This window comes from Pteropus medius, unplaced genomic scaffold (genome assembly GCF_902729225.1).
Source record: "Pteropus medius unplaced genomic scaffold, Ma_sr-lr_union100, whole genome shotgun sequence".
Classification (NCBI taxonomy): Eukaryota; Metazoa; Chordata; class Mammalia; order Chiroptera; family Pteropodidae; genus Pteropus; species Pteropus medius.
The window spans coordinates 10,653,638-10,677,672 of record NW_024350924.1 but is presented as its reverse complement, the minus strand read 5'-3'; the positions used below and the strand labels follow the sequence as shown (position 1 = coordinate 10,677,672).

The following is a 24,035-nucleotide window of genomic DNA, read 5'->3' as shown; positions in this document are numbered from 1 at the left end:
ATTAAATCTTGGTGCTGGCGATTTGGGGTCCCTGAGAATTAAATGACCGGTTTAGTATTCACTGTTGGGAAGCAATGAAGCAGGATTTTAAACTGGGGCAAAGAGATTGGAGCTGATTTTCGTATCCTCTGAGCTATACTATCTCTAGTATTAATCTCAGGCCTTAATTAGCATCTGCATTGGAAATCAAGGTTCAGCTTCTACTTCAAGTCCTCCAATACCTGCTTGATTCCCTCTGAGAAGAAAACAAAACAAAACAAAACAAAACCTCAGCCTTCTTCTAAAGGGGAGTAGTTTGAGAGGTTTGGAAAACCCAGTAGAGCTCCTTCCATGTGGTCCTTTCCTGCTGTTATATATACATTTAGGCATTTAGTCCAGAGGTCAGGGCTCATTTAGAAAATCTTAGAGCAAAACCTTAAAAACCAAGATTTTAAGACTTTACATAATTTGTAAATCTTTCTCCTTTCTATTCTCTCCCCATACTCTCTTTTTCTGGACAATGAAACCTAACTTTGAGAAGCAAGAATGTGCCAGAGGAAGAGAAGCTGAGTTTAGACATTACTCACCCATTTGCCCACCAACAGGAACTGAAAGAGACCAAACAATAGAGACAGTTCTTCAGTGGAAGATGACAGAGACGGGAGAATTAGAAAGACAGAATTAATATAAGACTCTAAGGGGCCGGCTTAGGTCTCTTTAGTTTTTCTCTACCTGCTTTCCCAAAATCAGGTACCAGTAGTACCAGGTAGACTATAGATGGTTATCGATGGGGTTTTATTTTGACATGAAGCTTCCAGGCTTGATATTACATCGGAGTCACCCTTCCCATCCTTTTGCTATAATAAATACCAATAAACTACAGAAGCACAGATACAGTTGTCTCCATACTCAGGAGTTCTAGCCTAAGGAAGACAAAAAGTCCTGAGTTCCCATAGCCAGTGCCTGGTTACCCCCTCCAAGCCCAACTTACTCCAAAGGAGCAGAGCTGTCAAGAGCCACATGTTGTCTCCAAGCTGATTGATGGGAGCAGCGAAATCTGTAACATGCAAGATGGTGAGTTTCCACTGAGGACTCTGGAGCCGAGATTAGAAAAGAGGAAGGAAATTGCCTTTTCTGATCATTTTCATCATGTTCCTTTTCTAGGAAATACATCCCTAATTCTTGAAGCATGCTTTCTTCATTCTCATACTTCTTAGCCCATCTCTCCCAGTTTGAAACTCTGGGATTTGGATTTACAATACTCTAAGAATCCAAGGGAAGGGCTGATGTTTTATTGACATTCTGTTCTGAATGTATTCTCCTTATACCAATTACCTTTCTTGGGGCTAGCATATGGCAAATTCTCATTTTTAGAATTGGTTCAAAGCCTGGCTAATTCCTCCAAGACTTGATTATTTGAATCCATATTGCTCTATATCTGCCTCTATGAGACAAGCTCCCCTAATACAAATTAGCCTCTATTTCTCTGGAAATACATCAATTTACCATTTGCATTTAAAAAAAAAAAGCCATTTCCCTGAAGACATTATGAATTTGGGGTGTTTATCTTGGCTAAATCCAAGGAAATTAAATACTGAATGTAAATGCTATAGAGAAGAAAAATAACTCATATTATATGATCAGAAATATCCATAAGAATGGAGTTTCAGAGTATAGGTGGGAAGCTCTATGCCACTAAAGTGAGTTGGTTCCTGAGGCAGAGTTGTTAAGATAGAAAGAGATTGTTTAAATATTTAGTTAAGAGGGAAAGAAAACTCAACAGAAAGTAGGATGAGTTCAGTGAGCACCAAAGGGACTTGGGTAGCAATCTCACCAACAGATAATTTTAAATGATGACAAATAATGTTGTGGATTGAATTGCTAGCCCCAGTTTCTCACCCTACCTTAAATCTATACTATCTGCACAGCCTCGTGAGAGGCTGAGGGTACTTCTCTGACCCTAGGCTTTGGCTCATCTGTGTGACTTTCATTGGCCAATGAAATATGGGTGGAAGTCTGAACCTAGATGTTAGGAAGTGTCACATATCTCTCACCCTCTTATGCTTCTGTGATTGTCATGATAAGAACATGCCTGCTTCGATGTGAGGCAGAGATGTCCTAGCCATTGTAGCCTGAGGTAGAGCTGCCCTAGCTGCCCTGAAAACTTTAAGTGAGAAAGAAATGCTTACTGTTGTATGCCACTGAGATTTTGAAATTATTATAAAGCAATAGCTGACTGATACAAATATGAAACAGGGAAGAAACATCTAGGAAGAACTCAGAATGTTCTGAGAGAGACGAAAGAAGACTCAGCTCCTTGAAATATACACTCAAAGCCTATACGCACAACTATTACACAATTTTGTCTTCAAAATTTTCCACTGCACAGATGTGCCACAATTTATTTCATCAATCTTTCTCCAGGGACACGCGGGTCATTTCTTTACTGTTATGCTTTACTGTTATGACCAGAATGGCAATAAATAGTCTTGTGCCTATCTTTAAACACTCGACTTATTATTTCTATAGGACACAGTCCTAGAATCAGCACTACGCAAAGGAAATTGTCATTTTTTCTTGGAGGGATGCCGTCAGATGTCTGTTGTCATCATCATCATTGCATATATGGTAGAGCGTTTATAATGTGCCAGGCAAATGTGCTTGCTATGTATTTTCTCATTTAATCCTCACTATAAACTATGAGTAGACACCACTGTGACCTCCATTTTACAAATGAGGAAACTAGTCAAAGAGAAATTTGGTAACTTGTCCTAAGTTATAAAAAGTAGAAGCAGGATTCAAAACCAGACAGTGTGATTTCCTTTACGCTCATGCAAATAGAATATAACAGTGCCCACCCCATCCCTTACAATTTCTGTTTTGTAGTAACATAGCTAGTTAGCTTGTTTGAAAAATGAGTAAATATGTTCCCTTGACCAGAAAAACATGGGGGAATGAATGACTATCATTGTGAAAGAGGAACGGAAGAGATCCATCACCTGGAAGGAGGAATACTTCTTTTCCGATAAGAACCTGTAGTTTCCAAATGTTGAAGAAATAGCCACTGAGATAGGTTTGAAATCCATGTAAAAAGAATTAGGAGATAATAGAACAAACATTGTAACTAAGTCGGAGTACTCTCCCATATTTAATGGCCGGGGGAAATCATGGTGCTCTTAGGGACCATTAGGAGAATTTACTTCTATATGTGACATTTATATTTTCATATATTGATGATATTTTCTATCATATTTGTAAAATTCATAGATTTAAAATCACTTCACGAATACACTTTTCTCAAAGGTAGATGCAAAGTCTTATTTGTGTTTTGTTTTGTTTTTTAACTAAAATTGTTCTCTTCTTACAATAGAAAATAATTTGTGAACAATTATTTGATATACTTTTAAAAGGTAAGATAATTTAAATATCATAAAGAATTGACCAAAAAATGTATTTTATTTTTGCACTCGCTATAAGTAAAAAAAAGAGTCAGTAATCCTTTATTCCCTACTCATCCTTTCTTTAACAATCATATATTTTTAAAACTATTGTAAAGTATCATCTAAATTTTAGGTAAATAATTGTATGTAATTGTCTACAGCACAATTTTGCTTAATATGTTCTGTATGCTATAGAACATCTCTTGACCAGCCGAAATATACTACCTTTATGTTCTTACTATCGCTACAAGTATTTTTCAGGAGATTCAGATAAACTTTATCTGATGTTTTTCTTCAACCACCATTCATTATAAAAAGTTCCCCATCGGTCAATTTCAAGTTTCCATTAGAAATTCAATTTATGTTGGATTTTTATTCTTACTACTTGATCGAGCACATCTTTCTTTGGTTCCCGCATCCTCGAAGTGATTCCATCAACTTTTAAAAACGGAATCTTCGTGTATGACTTTCGAGTTTTATCACCTAGTTTTTAGTTAATTTCTGGTCATGTTATCATACGTCTTTTATAGGTTGATTCCGTTTGGGATGTCCTTCCTGTCCATTTCTTTTTCTCGTAACCCAACTTTTCTTGTCATCATGAAGATATTTGTCAAGCCCGATGTCTAATTGTCCTGTGTGCCCTTGAGATTTCCTTCTAAGCTTTTTAGATCAAATCATTAGAAAGCTCAGTCTATCTGCTTTTGCATGCATTTTCCATAATTCCTAAGAGAGCAAATAACTGCATTTTGATTTTGTTCCTGCACCGCGGCAGCAAAGGGCTCTGGCAAGATTAAAAAGGCCAGGGCAGCGAGCAGGAGGAGGGACGGAGAAGAGAAGGGGTAAAACAGTTACGTAGCTCGTGTTCCTAATACAATAGATAATAGCTATTACCTCTTCACACGAACCCTTCCCCTAACTTTTACCTGATAGAGTGAGTCAGCACTATTCTGAAAGGCCCTCATCTAGTACCTAAGTGGAAGAGCCCGCAGTGGTTTGTTGGATCATAGGGTATGAAAACTGATTTTGCCTGTCTCCCAAGCTAGCACCTGCTCCCTTGACCATCCTGCTGTGTCAGGTAAACACCTTCAGAGTCATGGTGACGTGAGCAGGAGAGAGTTGGTCAAGAAGGAGTAGAGGAGTCAGAAAGGCAGAGGAAGGTAGAGGTTTTGGCCACAAACACTTCCGACTTCTTTTGCCCTCGTTCCATCCCAGGGGAAGAAAAAAAAATCTTTCTTTTCAGAACTTTTAAAAATTATGAAATATCTTATACAAATGAAAGAAGGTGCAATACATATATGTATATGGTTATGATGCACAATGCGCAAATGAATACTTATGAACCCATCACTCAAATTAAGAACTAAAATATTATTAATAATGTACCAGATCTCCAGCCAAGATGGAATAGCAGAGACTGGATTTATTTTTATCACCTCCAGGCTGTGGGGCAGGGAGGGGGACTCAGGCAGAGGGCCTTGGAGTCCCTAAGTTTAGAAGATGGAACTGAGAGTCTGGAGAGACCAAAATGGCTGAGGAAAGGAGAAAGCTGCACAGAGAGAGAATTCCTGAGATCTGCGGGGAGTTTCTGAAGAGTAAGGGGGGTAAGTTGTGGACAGAAAACATGTTTGAAGTAATAATGGCCAAAAATTTTCCAAACTTAATGAAAACTATAAATTCATAGATCCAAGAAACTTAACAAACCCAAGCACGTGTGCACACATGGCTATGAAGAATACAATAAACGGGCATCATGAGCAAATCACTCAAAATTAATAAGGAGAAATAAATCTTGAAAGCATCCAGGAAAAAATTTTTAAAAAGATATGTTACGGACAGAGAAATGAAAGTAAGGATGACATCCGATATCTTATTGGAAACGATGCCAGCGAGATGACAATGTAGCAATATCTTTTAGGCACTGAAGAAAAAGAATCTGTCAACCTAGAATTCTGGCCTATTACGTGAGTTTCCTTTTTATTCTAATTACTATTTTAGCTACATCCCATAAGTTTGGATTCAGGATGTTTCGATTATTGGTTATTGATAAATATTTTATATTTTCTTGGTTTTTTTAGTTGAGTTTTTCTATTATTTGCTATTTTTCTTTTTTTTAATTTGCCTCTCCTCATGGTTTGGAGTTTTATACCCTATTTCTAGTCTTAGTGATTTTCCTAAAAATGTATCTTGCATTTTTTATAAAAATAATCACCAGGATGAACTCTTTTCAGGAGAATCCTGTCACCAATTTCATGCTCCAAGCAGCGGCAACAGAATATTATCAAACTTCGTGGTTGTGGAATTCTAACATATAGAACGTTTTCTATAGACACTCTATTTTATCACTTTTTCTCACAACTATCTCAGCGTATGGCACATCTATCTATGAAGATGCTGACTATCTGCATACTATCAATCCTTTCAACATTGGACAGATATGCAGAAAAAAGTGACCCCCTTTATGGCAACATAACCCAGACTTTCTCTAAGCACTTTACTCTGCCCTTCAATATTCTGAGGGATTAACGATGAATAATGGTAGTGATATTTTCCTTGTAATAACCTATGAGAGGAGGCATATTGGAGCAGTGGTAAGGAAATGTTGCTATAAATAAAGTGGACAGTTTGAAGAGCATTTTACATTGCGATACTATTTCATCTAGTTTCTACTCTAGTGACTGAGCTAATGCTTCTGCCTACAGTTCCTCCAGCATACTCCGGACAATAATTCACCTTCGCTCTGTGATGGAGGTTTGTGGGAGTCAGATCAGTTTTTCCAAACTTTCAAACACTCACAGAACCACTAGGGGTGGGTAGGTGGGGTTGATGAACTCGGCAATACTTTGTCACGGGAGAAAGTTATTTGAATGAAAATCTTGTCCTTTGGGAATCAGAAGAAGCACATAAGGAGTCTTAATTGCTGAAAATGTCTGCACAGTGACTTTGTTTCCTAGGATTGTATCCAGTGCATATGGGTAAGGTTGACTTTTACTCACAGTGTAACTTGTTCCACAGTGTAACTTGTTCCTCGTTTCCACAACTTAACTTCTCTTCCCCCAATAGCTTCTAGGAAGTGAAAAAAAAAAAAAAAAAAAAAAAAAAAAAAAAACACTTACTAGAAAGGCCGAGTAACAGAAACTTAAGTAGATTTGTCCATCTAAACAAGGCTGGCACACTCTGACGTTTTACTTAGCTGAGAATATCTTACTATTATCTCAATTTTGTGCATGAGACACAAAGCGAAAAGAGGTCAAGTAAGTTGATCACAGTCAAAAAGTGAAATGGTGTAGAGACACGCAAACTAGCTCCAAGTCTAGTTTTGTGCAGTAGTGATATAAGATTTAACAGACACAGAATTATTGCTAGTTGACTCTGAGTATACTTCTCTCTACACTGTAACTCAGGAATCTTTTCTCAGGCAATTAGGAGCTTTATCATGTGGAAGGGGAGGAGGCTGAAACTCAGTCAAAGCCAGGTTCCCTATGGGGAAGAGTAGTTCTTTGCAACAGAAATGCAATGAGAGTCAAGAAATAAATCACGTACATATTCATGGTGGCTCAGCACGTGGGGTACTGTCAAACTCTGACTTGTCAGAGGGTGAGCACAAGCTTCTTGTAGTCAAGGGGGACAAAGAGAGACATTTTTATTTACAACTATACTTTAAGATATTAGGGTAGAACTCAATAAAGACCCTGTTCAAGACAGTTGGTATTCCAGACTGGATCATCTGGTCTTCCTGCTCCTCACCTGACTCCATAAAGATGATATAACATGGGTGTAATGCACGGTTTATGTCAAGGTTGTCAGTTGAAAACTGTCTTGGAAGGAAGGAAGGTAGCTATGTTTGTGCCCACTTCTGAGTCACAAAGGCTTGAACAGAATTCCTGAGTAGCGACCTAAGTAAGAAGATGACAAATGCTAACCCAGGGAGGACTGAGGTGGCTCCAAAGTCACAACCATATTCTTTCCCATTCTGCCACTCACGCCTCTTAATCCAAGTCTTTGTTCTTTTGGCATTAGACACAATGCTGTCCCTTACATGGTCCAGCCTTCGGTCCTGTCTCTACAGTTTCAAAAAGTATGGTCTATGAGGCTAAATGAAACAGATGAGATTAGAGGTCTAGGAGTTCAAGGATTTCTTGAGATCACATCATTATCCTCCCAGTTTCGGTTAGAAAAATTGTTATTCTAGCTCAAACGGAAGGCGTTTGGTTCAGTTCAGAAAACTCAGATAGGGAAGGGCTATTTCCTACAAGAGATCTGTGGGACACTCATTTTACCAAGCTAAGTGAGTTTAAAGGCAGCTTCTTTTTCATGCACATTAAAAGAAAAAAAAACTTATTTCCTCTACTCATAGCGCTTTTGACACCACCTATATCGGGGGGGAGGGGGGGCGTGGGAGTTTGAGGTGATCCTCCTTGCATTAAGCAATTCTGATACTAACTAGCCAGAGTTAGAACAGAGCTCACAGGTTAAGGGCTCATTCCCACAAGACTGCCCCCCATTTCAGAAGCCAGTCTCAAGTCCAAGTTGTCACCTTTGGGCTGACCAGCTATCAGTCAGGAGTTCCCTCACCTCCTCCTCATGTTCATAAAAATTATTGATATCACGTTGGAAAGAATGAAAGAAAATGGATATTTTTATACACTGTCAATAGGAGTAAATGAGCAAAGCCTTTTTTTTTTTTAATGTTGTTTAGCAGCCTATAAGCAAATTTCAAATTTGCCCATTCAGTTAATATATTACATTGAACCAAATGAAACTGCCAGTATTTGACAAATTTTAAACCTAAACAATGAACTTAAAGATAGATCAAAAGAAATATACATACTGAAACAGTAAAAAAAAAAAATGAGTAAAATGTTTTCAAAATTTCAAGAGCATATGAATCAGAAGGGAACTGAGCTAGACCAAAATTTATTTTTCATTTTGGTAGCTCTATTGCTGGAGGCTTTCAGTATCTGCTAGTTGGGTAAGGCAAGGATTTCCCTCATGCATAAGTCATGAGGACTGGATGGCATAATTTCAACTGCTCTTTCAATTTCTCTATCTCTGAAAAGAACACTCATCCTTTTCTGATTCCAAATCCATACACTTCACTGTCATCTGAGGGAGTAATTTATTGTGCTGAAGTTTTGGGAGACTATTTTTCACCTAAAAATTGAGAATATGGTCCCAAGCCATAATTTCTGGATATCATTTTGAAGCAGGACATGAGATAACTATTCAAGTAGGAAACAATTGTAATGACCACTCTCAGATTCGTTTCTTGGGTTCTCAGTCTAAGATATCCTCACAGTTGGCAAGAATCCCATGATTATCTCACTATAGGGTCACAGCCACCAAAAGCATCTCTAGGATAAAAACTGGTGTAGAATTTCTCTATTACTTCCTTGAAAGCCTTGAAATCTGTCACACCTTTTAAGGTTTAAGGAGGTTCCAAGCTAGGAGTACCCCCAGGTGCCTAACAGGAAAGCCTTTATGTAGGTCTCAAATTATTTGAAAGTTATTTTTTCAAATACAGTTTGTAGTACATACTCGAAGATAATGAACATACACAAAAAAACTAGACTTCATGCATAAGAACCAGCAGACACATCAGGCAACAAAAACCTACCTTTGAAATAGTAGAGATATTGGAGTTATGAAAGGCTATAAAACAATGATATCTATATTGTTCATGAATCAAAGGAAAATTTGGAAGAATTTTGCCCACTAGGGGGTTTTCTTAGCTTCAAGTAAACTCTTAAGATCACAAGGCTCTCATAGGCCACATATGGCACCAGGCTACTCAGAAAGATACAGAACCACAGTTTGCTATAGCAGGGCAGCCTCAGGCATTATTCTTCCCTGTAGGTCACCCTTACTGCACAGCAATCTACACAGTCATTCAGGAGATATTCCCCCCGTTCTACACCCCTCACTCTCTACCCCAGGACAGCTGAAGTGTGAGGTGTGAGGAAGTAAGAGACATTGGAGCCACTCTGGCTTCGAAACTTCATGTCCTACAGGAGCCAATATCTCTTGAAAAAACTTTATAGCATAGTTTCGAATGTCTATGTAAGATTTAAGTCAAGTTACAAGAGTCTCTGCGTTCAGAAAAACTCTATGGCTTCTCACCAGATACTTATTATTTTTCCCAGTCTAAGTATATCCTCAATCAGCAGTCATTTTTTATTATACAGCGTTGCTTAGCAACGTAGTTGATATTTCACCCTTATAATGTTCCAGGAAAACAGCTAGAAAGCTAAAGATCAAATTATCATGTTAACGTGGTCAGCTGCCATGGCCTCTGCGTGTCCCATGGGCCCATCTGTGTTCCAGAAGGATCCCGAGTACCTGGCCATGTGTGTCAACAGGGGTTGGCCTGAAAATTATATTTCTTAAAAGGGGGAATGAACTGCAGAATCTAGAAACTGTTTATACAATTTTCTTTTATACCTCTTGACACATTAGGAAGCTCTTATGAAAGATTTTGCTTTAAGAGTAACGGGTGTTGATGCATTAGAGACAACGGGTGATTAATGTTCTTTCAAAAATATTTTAATCTATGAATAGCTTAAAATTTAAGGGCTTTTAAAACCTACTTTCAAACCAGTGACATTTCTTTTTTTTTTTAATAAATGTATTCATATCCAGAGGTTTCCTTATTCTGACATTATGTCTTTCTATACTTTGTTTAGAAATTGATGGTAATTTTTTTTAAGTCCTCATCTGGCAATACAGTGTTGAAATCATCAGGGTCATTTTACTACTTTAACTTGTTTGGGAATCTCTGTTGAATATAAATTGTACTGCGATATGTAATTTCTTCTTTTTAAAAGATTTCTCTCTAAACAGGGATGAGGCTTTAGAGAGAACAGTCTAGTAGAGTTGATTTATAAAAAGGAACATGATAGATTACTTATATAATGAGTCGCATGAAAAGAGCTCAACAGTTATCAAGGAAAACTGACCCAGAATTGACCAACTTCAAGACATTATCATAGTAAAACTATTAGGATGTAAGACGACACAGACAAAACTGCAAAATAAGTTATAAAATCAAGAGAATTGGATGAGTAGCAATAATACAAAGCAAGGCAACAGTGGAGCTGCTAAGTTTTTCAAAAAACTTAGATTTAAAAAATAGTGCAAATCAAAGATATTATATCTAGCCAAACTCCTCTTCAAGGTTCGAGGTGTAGGGAAGTGGCTCTGCTGTGGCACTCTAGTGACCTTATACTTCCCCACACAGGTCACATAGGCAGGGTTCAACCGTAGTGCAACCCAAATCTTGGCTGAATGGCCTCCTGGAACCTGGAAAGGCAGGCAGTCTTGTGAGGGGCTGTCGTAAGGCTATTTATCACTGATCTAGCTTGAGAGGTTCCCTATCGTGGGGCAGGCTACCAGTAGGCAGTTTCTCACCTGCCTCCCTGGTTCTGGTGAGACATGAAAATTTCCACCTTGCCCCCGCCCTCTACGGTGCAACTACAAGCTATAAAACTGCTTAGCTGCACTGTGAAATTGGCTCCTTTATATCAGAGCGAGCCACTACTTGTGTGTCCTCTTGTCCTCCAGTGTGATGTCACGCTGTGGGATTATGGATATGGAGAATGGTCAACATGCTACATGTGCCTATGTTGTGTGTCTAAGTAATAAACTACCTCAATTCCTTTGAGATTGTTGTCTCCTTATCAGTCAATTCCACAAAAGTATGACAAGCACTCCTAGCAGCTGCTACTATGCTATTGGGGACTGCTAGACTGCTTAACAAATTTGGAGCCAGTGAGGTCACAATGCCTTCTTGGAGAGATAGAAGGGACTGTGTGGGCCAGGTTAGGGGATATGAGAAGGCTTCCCAAGTGGTGAGTGTGAGGGGGAAGTAAGGGTCCTTCTACTATTCCAAGTGTGAATGGACATTCAGAAGCTGAGTAGGGACAAGGAAAGATCGAAAACAGCCACCTAAATAGTGTTTTAGTTGTTAAGTTTGTTGAGACTGAGTAGATGGCCTCTTAAAACCAAAAGCAGTTGCAGAGCTGTGCTTACTGTAGCAAGGCTGCTCCCTCCATGTCCTCTGATCCCTCTCTTTCCTGCATCCTGACCTTGGTTCTAAGAAGGTCAGGATGCTCCACCTCACCTCACAGTCTGGTCACACCTCCTTGAACTCCCCAGTCTCTCCAGCAAACAGAGAAATGGTCTCCCAGCTGCTACTGTAAGGTGCAAGTAAGGTGCATCAAATGCAAGTAAGTGTTCAACTCTTTGGTCTGTGTTCCTGCAAAAGAGAATGTGAATATGCATAAAACTTGCAGTAAAGAGGGGAAAAAACCAGTTCAAGTTATAAGTGAGGCCTCTGAACCAATTCAGTGTATAGTTATGAAAATGTATAATTGAAATCAATGAGTTACATGCTTAAAGTGTTAGAGAAGATGCTTCTGTTTGGGGTACTGTCACATGTAAAAAGTGCTAATGGGACAAACTCCCCTGACATTTGCCACTAGTTAATGGGTCAAAATTTAGCATGAGTGCCTATACTCTCTGGCGTCCAAAGTTTCACTGTATAAATAATATCCCATTGATTGGCAAGTCAAAAATTTTAATCTCAACAGCTCTAACTGAAGTGTTATCGGGCCTCTGCTAGCAGGAGCGACCCATAAACCCCAACAAAATTCAGAAGCCTTCTTGTCTAAACACAAAGTAACCTTTACCAAGCTTCCCCAAACAAATCTGATGGTGCAAGTCTTATGAGAGAAGAGGGTCAGAAAGAAGGCAGGTGGAGTGGGACTGTAGAACTGGGAGCTCCCCTTAACATCAGCCAAGTTGACAGTTTTGATGCTCAGATAAAAAAGAGTGGGGGCAAGTAGCTAGCCACTCCTCTTTGTGTGTTTTAATATACTAGGTCCTCAACTATTGGAAAAGGAAGCTCAGTAACTGTCCTATCATGTGAAGAATGAGAAGTATTAGCTCCTCCATTGGGTGTTAAGGGCTGGGGAAGAGGGAAAGTAGAGAATTTCCCTTTTCTATATGAATATTTTCTCTTATTTTCTGATGTCATTCCAAGTAATAATAAGAGTTGTATTAGGCAAGTTCTTGAAAGGCCATTTTCTCCTATTATCACTCCTCTTGTGCATCATGCTGGGCCAGGAAATGGGCGACACAAGTGGCCACAAAATGACATTTTAACATTATAGCACAGTCTTCTAAAGTATATGAGAATATGGCATGAATTCAAGGCTACACTATCAAAGAAGTTACCAACACCTTCCCATTATATTTCCCTTTTTGAATTATAAATAGTTGCATTGTACATGCATATTATTTATATATGAAAAATATATGTAAAATGCTATGTATCACTACATAGTCGAACATAATTCATCAGGTAATGTCATAAAGTGGGAAACACATGACAGCATAAGCCAACTATGTCAATGTAAATAATGTAAGAAGTGAAATTTTATTACCAAATTTTATCTCATTATAATTTATTACATTAACATTTTATCATTAAATTTTCTTAAGAGAACTAAAAATATAGAAAGATTAAAGATCCAATAAAGAAATTCTTTCCACTAAAGTTCTCATCGAAATAAAGAAGTGACCATCGAAATGAAAATTAAATTATGAAAACAACAACTCTGTGGCTTTTAAAAATCTGCTCTGGTTTCAAGCAGCCTTAGGTCTTCAGAAGCTGTTACCTTTATATCTGGTGCTTATTCATATCTGCAAACACTTTCAAAGAGGGATTTAGGGACCCTCTGTGCACCATCCACTGGAATTCCTAAAGGTCGAGTATACCCATGAAACCATCCAAATGTCAAGTTTGCCGCCACTAACCTAATATTAACAGGAATCCCCACTCTAAGGTGCCAAAAAAGGAGAAACTTTATTCAGGTAAACAGTTTGCAAACTGGAGAACCACAGTTCTAGAAGAAACCAAAAGAAACCACTGCTCCCTCCAGGCATGAGGGAGGCCTACTTACATAGAGAAACTGTCCACCCTGATCCCTGATTGGAGATCCCATTTTTATGCAAATAAGAAATCCAAATTTACACAATTTGATTGGTCTGAATAGCACCACTTGTTTTCTTAGAATCCAATATTCTGATTGGTTATTATGGAGTTGCTCTGACTGATCAGTAAAGATGTAGATAAGATACAGCTGCACAGCTCCAATGGGACAGAACAGGTCTCAGCCAATAGGTGAAAATATGATTCCAAGAACTCCCTTACAAGGTTTGGCTCAGTCGGCAAGAACGCAGTGCAAGAGGCTTGGCATCTCTGTGGCTTTTTCCTGATATGCACTGTGGGTGAGAGGCCTCTGTGATCAATGGCTACTAGAGCCTAGTTATGAATTTGTGCCCAGTTAACCACCAGGAGTCCTTCTTGGCAAATATGTTCCTTTTCAAGGTCCACACAAGCAACAGCTACATATGCACAAAATTTAGGACCAGTAAGAACACTGCAAGCAAAAAGGCCGGGCTTACATTTTTATTGCGACTAATTTTATCTGGAAAGAAAGCATGAACAATCAAAAGAGAAGAGAACGGAGAGTCTTGAATTCAAGTTTGCTGTAATACTAGGCAGTTCTTCCAGTTTGTCTCTTTTGGACTTAAAGTCTATGGGGAAAATTGACTATGACAAGATTGCTTGATGGTAAATAAAGTTTAAAATTATATCTAAAAGATCGATAATTTTTGTGTTGGTTTTAAATGGGGGGCCGGGGGATGAAATCATAAAGTTTGGCTATGTAATAGGTGTGGAGTGTGTATGGGAGTTTTTAATTCACCCTGCTTTTCATCTCGCAGTTTCAATTCCCGGAATGTATCTTCAATAAATCGTTGATCCCATTTCTTCACCAGTCTTGAAAAAAAGCTGAAGTTTAGCACTTAGAAAATGCAGAACCCAATCAGCAGACACTACAGCGGTTAAGAAAAGAAGTTCCCTGACCGGGAATCGAACCCGGGCCGCGGCGGTGAGAGCGCCGAATCCTAACCACTAGACCACCAGGGAAGTGCGAAGAGTTTCCCCTTTTCGACCTTTCTGGCTAAAGCTACCCTCGCACTGACCTGAAAAGCCGTTCCTTCTTTTTTCTTTCACAGTGCCGCGTGCCCGTCTTTAAGGCGTTGTTCCTGAAAGCCCTTCCCTCCCCGCTTTCTCCAGAAGAGGAGCCTCACACGAAATGCCAAGCGCTCTCCCGTACAGCGGACGCACCCCGAGGCCCCCGGGTCCACAGGTTCCGGAGCGAGTCTCCCGGTGGGCGGGTGGAGGCGGGTGGAGGCGGGAGGGGAGGCACCCAGGTGAGACCCCGGACTTCCCAACCTCAGAAAGAACTCCGAGGGGTGCAGGAACCGAGACGGCTCCGGGGCCCTGACCTGGACGCGCTCTTCCCTCCACACCCCCAAGCGCAGCCCGCGGCACCCCCACTTCTCCTACCTTAGTCGCTGGAAATAGAGCAAAGGGAAAGGAAAGAAATCCTGAGACTTCCTCATCGAAAAGCACCGTGAAGATGAAGTCAGCGTCCGCTGACCCAGTCGTCGCGTCGCTGGTGAAGGTGAGTCGAGTGTCTCCAGCTGGAATCAAAGCAGACAGACTTGGCCTGACTACCCGCGAGCAAGCGACCCTTCTTCTCCCTCCCGGTTGGGCAACACTTGAAACTGTAGCACTGCGACGTCGCTCCCTTTTGATGGATTCCAAGGATTCAAATGGTAAATTTATTTTTAATGCACTTGGAGTAAGAGTACTTTAAAATCTTTAGCAAAGAAAACGGTTTCCGACAGGTTCTGAGGACTTTCAGGTGTGGGGTAAATACGAAAACCACTACACTAAGGAAAAGCACCTATTGTTAAGAATGACACACGCCCAGGAAGGGCACTTCAGCCAGGTAGGTTTGTCCCTTGAGTTGGGCTCATTTTATTAAAAGTGCACTGTTGATGGAACTTAAGATGAGTATTTTAAGTTTAATAGTTTTTCTTTGAAATACACATCCCAAAGGTATATAACAAGTACACGAAGGCTGCTTTGTACCATTTTTACAAAGACAGGAAAAAAGGTGATAAATAATGACAAAGCCTGATAAAATGGCCTTTAAATATCAGTTGTTTCCACGAAAGTTTTGCTTCCTTGGACAGGTAACATCTAACTCCCCTTTCTACAAAATCTGACAATCACTGCATGATTCTGAAATCAACTTTCTAGTTCCAGCCTACTCTTCTCTACACCTTGTGTCACCATCTGCCCATCATCTTTTCTATACAATAAAAGTCAATTCTTCTTCGGCCTCCAATTTGCAACCCCACCCTCAGTCCAGTAAGTTAGGGGCCTCCCATGGGACACTAGCTCTCTGCAAAGAACAGAAAATTGCAAATCAGACACTGTATTCATGGTCATAAATAATAGAAAGAAAATTTCCCTATGCCAAAGGCCTGGAAAATGATTTTTTTTCCCCAAGCAAAATCTAGAGTCATTGTTGAGTGTTTCAGACATTTTATCTCTCAGTCAATTCTGAAAGTAATTGGAGATTTATTTTCTCCAGAGGCTGCAATAGAAGATATTTAGCTAAAGGGTCAGCCATAATATGTGAGGGCATGTGCAATGAAATGAGAGGGATTAAGTGATAGCATATCTTGACTGCCTACTTCGGTATGTACATATTTCAAAATTTATTGAGCTGTGTGAAAAAGCCAAACCTGGAAGACTCTAAGACTTACTATTAAGCTGTTTATAAATAAGACAGTGTTGGAGGGGCGAAAGGATACACATATAAATAAATGGAACTGAATTGAGACATCTAAAATAGATCCACCTTATATGGTCAATTTTTTTTTTCAAAAAAGAAGGCACTAAAACAATTCAGATGGGAAAAGAGTATCATTTCAACAAATGTGCTGGAACGATGGTATATCTACATAGTGAAAAAATACATAATTCTTACCTCACAATATACACAAAAGCTAATTTGAGTTGGATCATAACCAAACCTACAAACTAAAACTTAGAGGAAAATACATGAGAATATCCTTATGACTTGGTGGTAGGCGAAGAGTTCCTAAATGTGACACAGAAAAAAATAAGTAAAAAAGAAAAATGGTAAAATAGACAATATATAAAATGTCTCCTCATCGAAAAATATCCAGTAATTGAAAAGGAAAGTCACAGAGAAAATATTCACAAAACATCTGACAAAGACCCTGTCTCCTATAAGAAGAAGAGAGAGAAGAAAAGAGGGAGCAAAAGAAAGGAGTGAGGGATGGAAGCACACGGATCTGTAATTGTCAAGGAGCAGAGCAGGAAACTATTGTATTTTTATATCAAAGATTATTAAATTTTCTGGGAGGCTGGGTTTCTGGTGTGGAAGCAAGGCATGGATTCTATGGTGGTTAAGTATTGTGCTGAGGTCAGGAAGTGAATCATATATTTAAAAGCTGAAAATTAAAACATTAAAGCTTCTAGAAGAAAATTTAGGAAAATATATTCACAACCTTGGGGTAGGAAAGATGTCTTAGAGTAAGATGCCTTAACAATAAAAGAAAAAATAAATTAGATTTCATCAAAATTTAAAAATCATAAAGTAAAAAGGCAAGCCACAGAATGAGAGAAGATATTTTTAATATTGTTATCTGAAAATTACTCAAATATTGAATATATAGAGAACTTTTAGAAATTAATAACAAAAGCCAAGCTCATTAAAAATGAGCAAAATACTGGAACAAGCTTTCTTCACAAAAGAGAATTTCTAAATGGGCAAAAGACATAAAAGATGCTCAACGTCATTACTTATTTGGGAAACACAAATTAAAACCATGATTAGATACCTTTATGCACCCACAAGAATGAGTAAGACAGAGAATACCAAGTGCTGATGAGAACATGGAGTAACATTGTATATCTTACTGCTGTTTAAAAGGTAAAATAGTACAGCCATTCTGGAAAACTGTTTGGCAGTTTCTAATAAAATTAAATTTACACATACCCCATGACACAGCAATTTCATTGTCTACAAAAAGCTTTGTACAAATATATTCATAGCAAACATATTCACAGTAGCCACAAGAACTAACTCTACCCATCAATGGCCGTATGGTCATACACGGGAATAACACTCATCAATAACACTAAAATAATACACTCAACAATGTGGATGCATCTTAAACACATTATGTTGCATGAAAAAAAAAACAGACAACAAAAAAGTAATTTCATATGAGAATTTCAAAAAACAGTCAACACTAATCTATGGACATAGAAATCAGAATGGTTTATATCTACTTAATTATGTTTTGTTAACTATTTTAAGATAAATTACAGACATCGTGATCATTGAACCTAAATATTTCAGCATGCAAATGACTTCTCTTTGGGTATAATTTACTGACTCCAATTTTCCTTAATTCACTTTTTCAGTCTGCTAGACTGAGGTCAGCCAACTTTTTCTGTAAAGCACCAGACAGTAAATATTTTTGGCTTTGTAGACAATATTATCTCTGTTGCAACTTCTCAATTCTGCCATTGTCACACAAAAGCAGCCATAGATAATACATAAATGAGTAAAAGGATGTGTTCCAATAAAATTTTATTTACAAAAACAGGCTGTGGGCTGAATTTGGTCAGCAGACCATAATTTACTGACAACCTGCACAAAAATCACACTTCTTTTTCATGCGCTGATTATCACAACTCACGCCTGTGGGGATTCCCTCAAACTGGCTGGGTGCGTGCGTGCGTGCGTGCGTGCGTGCGTGCGTGTGTGTGTGTATTTAATTCCAATAGTTTGCTAATAAATCATTGCTTTTTGATCCAAGCTTTCCCACGTTCAGCATGCACCATTCCACAGATGTGTGCCATAAGGCCTAAAACAGTCGCTGAAACTAGCTAGCTAATAAGCCGACAAAGGAAAGACAACGGAGTCATATAGAAACCATGTAAACGCCGCGATGGAGCAATTGCTCGTCCGGGATTCTACCCTATAGAAATCCTTGTACGAATGGCCAAAGATATACACGCAAGAATGATGGCTACAGCATTATTTGTAACCGTATAATGACAGAACCAACTTAATTTGAAAAGTGTATGGAAAAGGTTCAATAAATCCTAGTACAAACAAACGAGGATTTCCGGATTTACCGTGAAGCTGTTTTCCACCCGAGCTCTCTTGAGAGGGTGTGAAGATCTTAGGATCTAAGGTCCTCCTGTTGTGCACAAGACACAGTATCTAGAATGTAGTAGGGGAAGAAGCCTCTCTCCCGTAGAGGTGAGAGGGGATGTACAGAGAAGGACCCACTTTCTAAAAGTTCAGCACGCGTCCCTGGGTGGGCTCGAACCACCAACCTTTCGGTTAACAGCCGAACGCGCTAACCGATTGCGCCACAGAGACCCGCGGAAGCCCCGGACTCACGCTAGCACAGAGCAAGCGATCGATCACCGCTAGGCGGAGCCACGCGCCGGTTGCCCGACGGCCGTGCGGGCTCCAAAGCCTCCGAACACCCAAGACGTGGAGTCCACGCAGCCCGTCGCTCGCGTTTGAAACCCGTGCGTTGGGCGATTCCGAAGACAGAGGGGCAGCTGAACGGCCTCGCTCCGCCTAGCTCCACTCCCGCCTCGGATGCCGGCGCCCCAGAGACGCCCCGGAGACGCCCCGGGCCTCGACCCCCAGGGCCTGAGCCGAGTGGGGCCCGAGGGAGGCCGAACTACCGGCGGCCTCCCAGGGATGGCTCTTCCCGTTTGCTCCGGCTGCACCTGACCGTCTGCGCCGCCGGCGCTCGGCTCGCCCCACTCGGCCGCGGTCGGTGGGGCGGGTGCCGGAGAGGAGTGGGGGTGGGAGGGGTCAAAAGCGGCAATCGCGAAGAGGCGGGAAAGCGCGGGGGACGCGTGGACGAGGACAAGGGGACTTCCCAGGAGGCCCGTGCAGAGGCTCGAGCAGGATTTGGGGAAATGAGAATTGCTGGGGTGCAATTTTTTTTTTTTTTATCATCACGTATCAGTATCGAGAGGAGGGGAGCGGCAAACCGAGAGCAGGCACGAAAGAAAAGAACACGAGTACCTGTCGTCCAAGAACAAGGCAGCGCAGTGATTGGAATGATTATACGTCAAAATTCATAGAGTGAGGACACTATAGTCCCTGTCTCTGAGACCGTGGAATTAAAGTTTGCTTATTTGACCAGTAAAACCAGTATAGGAAATTTAGGAAGCTCAAAATTAAGGTTTTGAAAAGAAAATAAATCCAATCTTGTACAAACAGGTATGCTATGCTATCAATATTTTCTTCATTATTAGAAAATCTGAGGGGCAATAAAAAGTAGCTTTTAGAGTGAAATTATTAAGCCAATTTGATGCATACAAGTAGTCATCTTTAGAAATATGATACGACATAAAAATTTTCTATGCCATTAGATGTCAATTATTAAAATTCCTTAAAGTGCTTTAATGTATTTAAAATTCACCTTTTTATCAACTTGATTATTTTCCCCTTACACCTTATATCTGGCGCTGAAACCACTAATTTAGCCACACCTAGACTTTGGTTAAACTCAGTGTTGGCCTCAGTGTTGGCCTCCACTGAGTGTTGGCCTCCACTGAGATCCTAGAAACAGAAGCTCCTTAATGACTTTGTGTTAAAACTCAGTGTTGGCCTCCACTGAGATCCTAGAAACAGAAGCTCCTTAATGACTTTGAGGAGAGGTAACAATTGAAAACGCACCACAAATCAGGATGGGATAACTGTGTCCGCTTGGAGTCAGTCTGGAAGTCAGGAAAAGACATCCCACTTCGCCTCTCTCAGGCTGGGAGATGCCTGGAACACTGGAACTGCGCCCCACCAGCATTTAAATCAACTGAGAGAAAAATCAAAAGTAGTTCCCTGACCGGGAATCGAACCCGGGCCGCGGCGGTGAGAGCGCCGAATCCTAACCACTAGACCACCAGGGAGCCGCAAGCAAACTCTGCATTGGTGTCCTGATATGTAAATGATGAAAGATTCCTGCAAGCAAAAGTGGATGTGATTTCCATTAGCCAGGGCTGAATGCACCTGTGAAAGGGCTCCCAGCCCTTGGCCGGCTGCTCACCGCCTTCACCTCTCTCAGCTTGGGCGAGGCTCTGGGCTCAAGCCAGGCCATTAGGTAACTGGCTTGGGTAGCGTTCTAGTCTAGCTTCAGCACTGTGTGCGGCAGAGCCCAGGACATGATCTCTTTCTGAACTTCGGTTTCTTTGTAAGTTGAGGACTCGGCCCTCGGCGGGGTGGAGGAACGGAGTCCGTTTGCTTCCTGATCTATGCACCAGCTCAGGGGTCTCTCCTGATGACAGCACGTAGAAGGCTCCTTTTCATGCCCTGACCAGCTCAAGTAGGGGATCGTGAAACTTTGTCTACGTGTCTTTGGCTCGAGCCCCAGGTGCAGACTTCGGCTGGTTTTGCTTTATTCTGTCACGTAAATTAACCTGTTCCCCAAGCTAGTTGGGGTGGAGGAAAGCCAAGTGCGCGCTTCACGGGGAAGAACCTGGTTTTCAGAGGCATCATGCCTGTCAGCCTGTAGAGAAGAGTTAGGCGCTACATGAGACGGTTCGGGGAGCTCTGGATCGAAGGGTAACCTGAAATGTGCCTTGTTGGAGTAAGCGGTTGTGGCCCGCGCTACAACGTGACTCAGAGGAAACAAATGGGCCTGTTTCGTCGTTGTGAGTGAGTTTTCTGGTAGGGATTGAACTCCAACTATGTTTCTTGTGACCGAAAAATGCAGCTATGCACGCTCCCAAAGCCCACCCCCTTACTCGCCTTTTATTTTGTTAAACGTAAATGTAACTTTCAAGAAAAGGGGACTGTTCCCGCCCGGTTTCGAACCGGGGACCTTTCGCGTGTTAGGCGAACGTGATAACCACTACACTACGGGAACTGAGCCGGCGGCGGTGGGCGCAACCATATCGGTAGAGCCTGTCATGACTCTGGCCAACTTTTTGAAGTGGAAAGGGTCCCAGGAAGCACCCGGTCTCTCAGACTAGGAGGCTGCGGCTCCCGAGAGGCTGTGGCTTGGAGTCTCGCGCCTGCCCCGGAAGCGAGGACCCTGGGCCCCCCTACACCCGCGTTTGGCTTCGGGATCCCGCAACAAACACGGGTCTCCGAACTCAGAGCCCGAGTGCCAGAGCGCCCCCTGAGACACCCGCGCTCCAGGCAGCTGCAGAAGCCGATGGGTTCGCTGCGTCTGAGCCCTCCGGCGCCCCCCGCCTCCCCGTGGCATGGACGCCGCCCCTCCGCCGCTGCGGACCCCCGCCGCTGGGGCCCTTTTCGCGGCACCGGCGGTCAGTGCTCTCGGCTCTTGTTCCATGGCGGGCGCCTCGAATCCACCCAGGAACCGTCGGTCGCGCCCTCCCCGCCCTCACTCCCCTCTGCCCACAGGCGTCCGACCTGCGCGCTCTTTCCGCCTCTGCTCCTCCCCGGTGTCCTCCGGACAAAAGGGGTCCCTCCGGTTCCTGCCGCTGTCGCTTATTCTACTCTCTTTAATTGAAGTTCAATACTGGATCACACTTTCACGTATTAGCAGGTACCTTAGCAAAAGGTGAAGTCTTAAGGCATTTGCTGCCTGCAAATATCGAATAGTCAACAACACAGGCTCAAACCATGTTTTCTGAACTGAATTACTGAATTCGTTTGAAGATCAGGCCACCAGGCCGCATATAAACCCACAAGGGTTTCAGGACCACCACCTGGTGGTGGACCCAGGTGCAACTCACGTAGATTTCGTGATAGCTTGAGATTCTTTCTTAAGGGCAGTTTTATTTCACCGTTTCCAATACCTGAAACTTCTTTTCATTTGCCTTTATAATTTTCTCGCTTAATATGTCATGGATTCGGAAGTTTAATAAGGAGGTAAGAACTGTTTTCAGAGAAAGGTAGTGTCTGAAAAGTTTTCATGTTTGCTTCACATCAAAAGATCAAGAAGTGGAAAGTTTTCTTTCGCTGAAAGGCCTTAATGTTTATTTCTCTCTGACTTCTTTGGATGTGAAGTTAAAAACAAAGTGTGGAGGGTAAGCATGCCATGTTCTCTAGCAGTTGCTTTTCTTATTCCCGTGGTTACCCAGATCCTTCACACTCAAAGTTCAAGTGCTCCCACCCTGGGGAAGGCATAGAGAACATGTTCACTGGACCCCAGGCCACGATGCTCTGCCTTGTTCTGCTTTGGCCCAGAATGGAGACCCAGACGTGAATGGGCTCTGTCGCCCTCACCAGTGACTGGAGGACCCAGTTCCAGATGAGGTGGGCTTCATGGTAGCTCTAGATCAAGAAATTTCATGACATTTCTTTCCTTTTCCTTCCTTCCTTGATCCATCCCCACAATCTCCCAGAGATGATTCATCGACTTTCAGCCCTGTAAGACACTCTGGGATCACTCCTGGACAGAACAAAGGGAGCTGTTGCCCTTTCCTCTACAGGAGTGAGAAGGGCCTCGGGCCCTGGGGAACCAAACTCACAAAGTCACTTCTTGGGCCCCTGCACTCCTGCACCTTGCAGGATCATGGCAACCCCCCTCCCCCAGCTTTCAAAGTGCTACCCAAGCTTCTCTGCAGACTGAACTGGAATTTGTGGGGTTTCTGACTCCACTAGAGGAGCGGGAGACAGACAGGCCTCAGGCATGTCCCTTGGGGTCAGGCCAGGAAGAGGCAAATGTTGAGGCCAGAGCCAAGGAAAAGGTGTATTTCTCCACTGTGCTCACCCCCAGCCAGTGCTGACATTGTCATGGTCCCCAGAATGTGAGGTGAAAAAACAGGTGTAGTGTAAGCACCTGACAGTTAGCTTTTTCTTAATTAAAAATGTAAATATTGTGAAATATAGGATACAAAAACTGCATAATACTTGTATGGATAGTTAACAAATATTTGTAAGGTGAACACTCATGTAACCACCACCTAGGTAAAGAAATAGAGCGGATACACGGGAAGCCCCCTGTGTGTCTTCCCAGTTAGCCTCTTCTCAATCCCAAGCTCCTTTTCTTCCTCCAGAGATGATCGCTACGCTGAGTTTTCCTTTTCTTCATAATCGTACCACTTGAATATACACCCCAGAACAACACAGTTGTCATTAGGCTTTTTAAAAATTGTAATCCAATGCCTGACATGAAGCTTTTGACAAAGATGGCTGTCTCAATAAATACACGGCCAGCTACGTGATTAGATAGAGAGGAAGGCGGCCTCGCCCTGCTGTTTCCTTTGTTTTCGAGATCTCTGGTTGACGTAGATAACTGATGTTTGACTACATTTTTTTCCCCTCTGCATTTTAATTCTTTCTTATGTTTTACATTCACCAATAAAGAGCGAACTCATGAAATCCTAGCACCCTACCCTTGACCCCAATAAAAGTAGAACTCCAGGCCCTGGCTCTATCTCTACCCAGGACCTCGCTGTGTGGCCCCGGCAGGACCTGGGAGTAATAAACCTTGTTCATTTGTTTTTTTAAGTTCCCTGATTGTTGTTGCTGAAGTTCATCTTTCAATTACAGTAAGAACCACAAGAGCAGGTCCAGCCACAGCATTGGCTCCAAAAGGAAAAATTTCCATTGGGGCTCATCTCAGGCCCAGGTGAGTGCCCCCAGATATTTCTAGCCAATAGCATCAGGCTAAGACCAGCACAAAATATCTGGCTAAAAAGTCACTCTTAGGGTT

The 24,035-nt window shown here is 41.6% G+C and overlaps 1 protein-coding gene and 4 non-coding genes across 12 annotated transcripts in view; all 5 read right to left on the bottom strand.

The window, feature by feature from the left end:
• The window catches only part of FCGR1A (Fc gamma receptor Ia), a 43,515-nt gene that overhangs the window by 9,556 nt on the left and 9,924 nt on the right, over nucleotides 1-24,035 (bottom strand). Inside the window, exons 1-6 of one of the 8 annotated variants that reach the window (XM_039841432.1) lie at nucleotides 14,833-14,885; nucleotides 11,536-11,608; nucleotides 6,430-6,482; nucleotides 6,150-6,297; nucleotides 971-1,073; nucleotides 567-587 (exon numbers count right to left, since the gene is read on the bottom strand). In XM_039841432.1, coding sequence (XP_039697366.1) covers nucleotides 567-587; nucleotides 971-1,001 — 52 coding nt within the window. In that variant the 5' untranslated portion in view covers nucleotides 1,002-1,073; nucleotides 6,150-6,297; nucleotides 6,430-6,482; nucleotides 11,536-11,608; nucleotides 14,833-14,885. Of the gene's footprint in view, nucleotides 1-566; nucleotides 617-970; nucleotides 1,074-6,149; nucleotides 6,298-6,412; nucleotides 6,483-11,535; nucleotides 11,671-14,185; nucleotides 14,206-14,832; nucleotides 14,970-20,092; nucleotides 20,314-24,035 lie in introns of those variants that run through there. The other 7 variants (XM_039841429.1, XM_039841434.1, XM_039841430.1 and 4 more) reach the window with 7 other exon arrangements.
• TRNAE-CUC (transfer RNA glutamic acid (anticodon CUC)) lies at nucleotides 14,338-14,409 on the bottom strand. Its single transcript has one exon. It is a non-coding gene; the product is annotated as a tRNA-Glu (tRNA).
• Nucleotides 18,696-18,769, bottom strand: TRNAN-GUU (transfer RNA asparagine (anticodon GUU)). Its single transcript has one exon. It is a non-coding gene; the product is annotated as a tRNA-Asn (tRNA).
• On the bottom strand, nucleotides 20,248-20,319 carry TRNAE-CUC (transfer RNA glutamic acid (anticodon CUC)). Its single transcript has one exon. It is a non-coding gene; the product is annotated as a tRNA-Glu (tRNA).
• Nucleotides 21,203-21,275, bottom strand: TRNAV-AAC (transfer RNA valine (anticodon AAC)). The gene has a single exon. It is a non-coding gene; the product is annotated as a tRNA-Val (tRNA).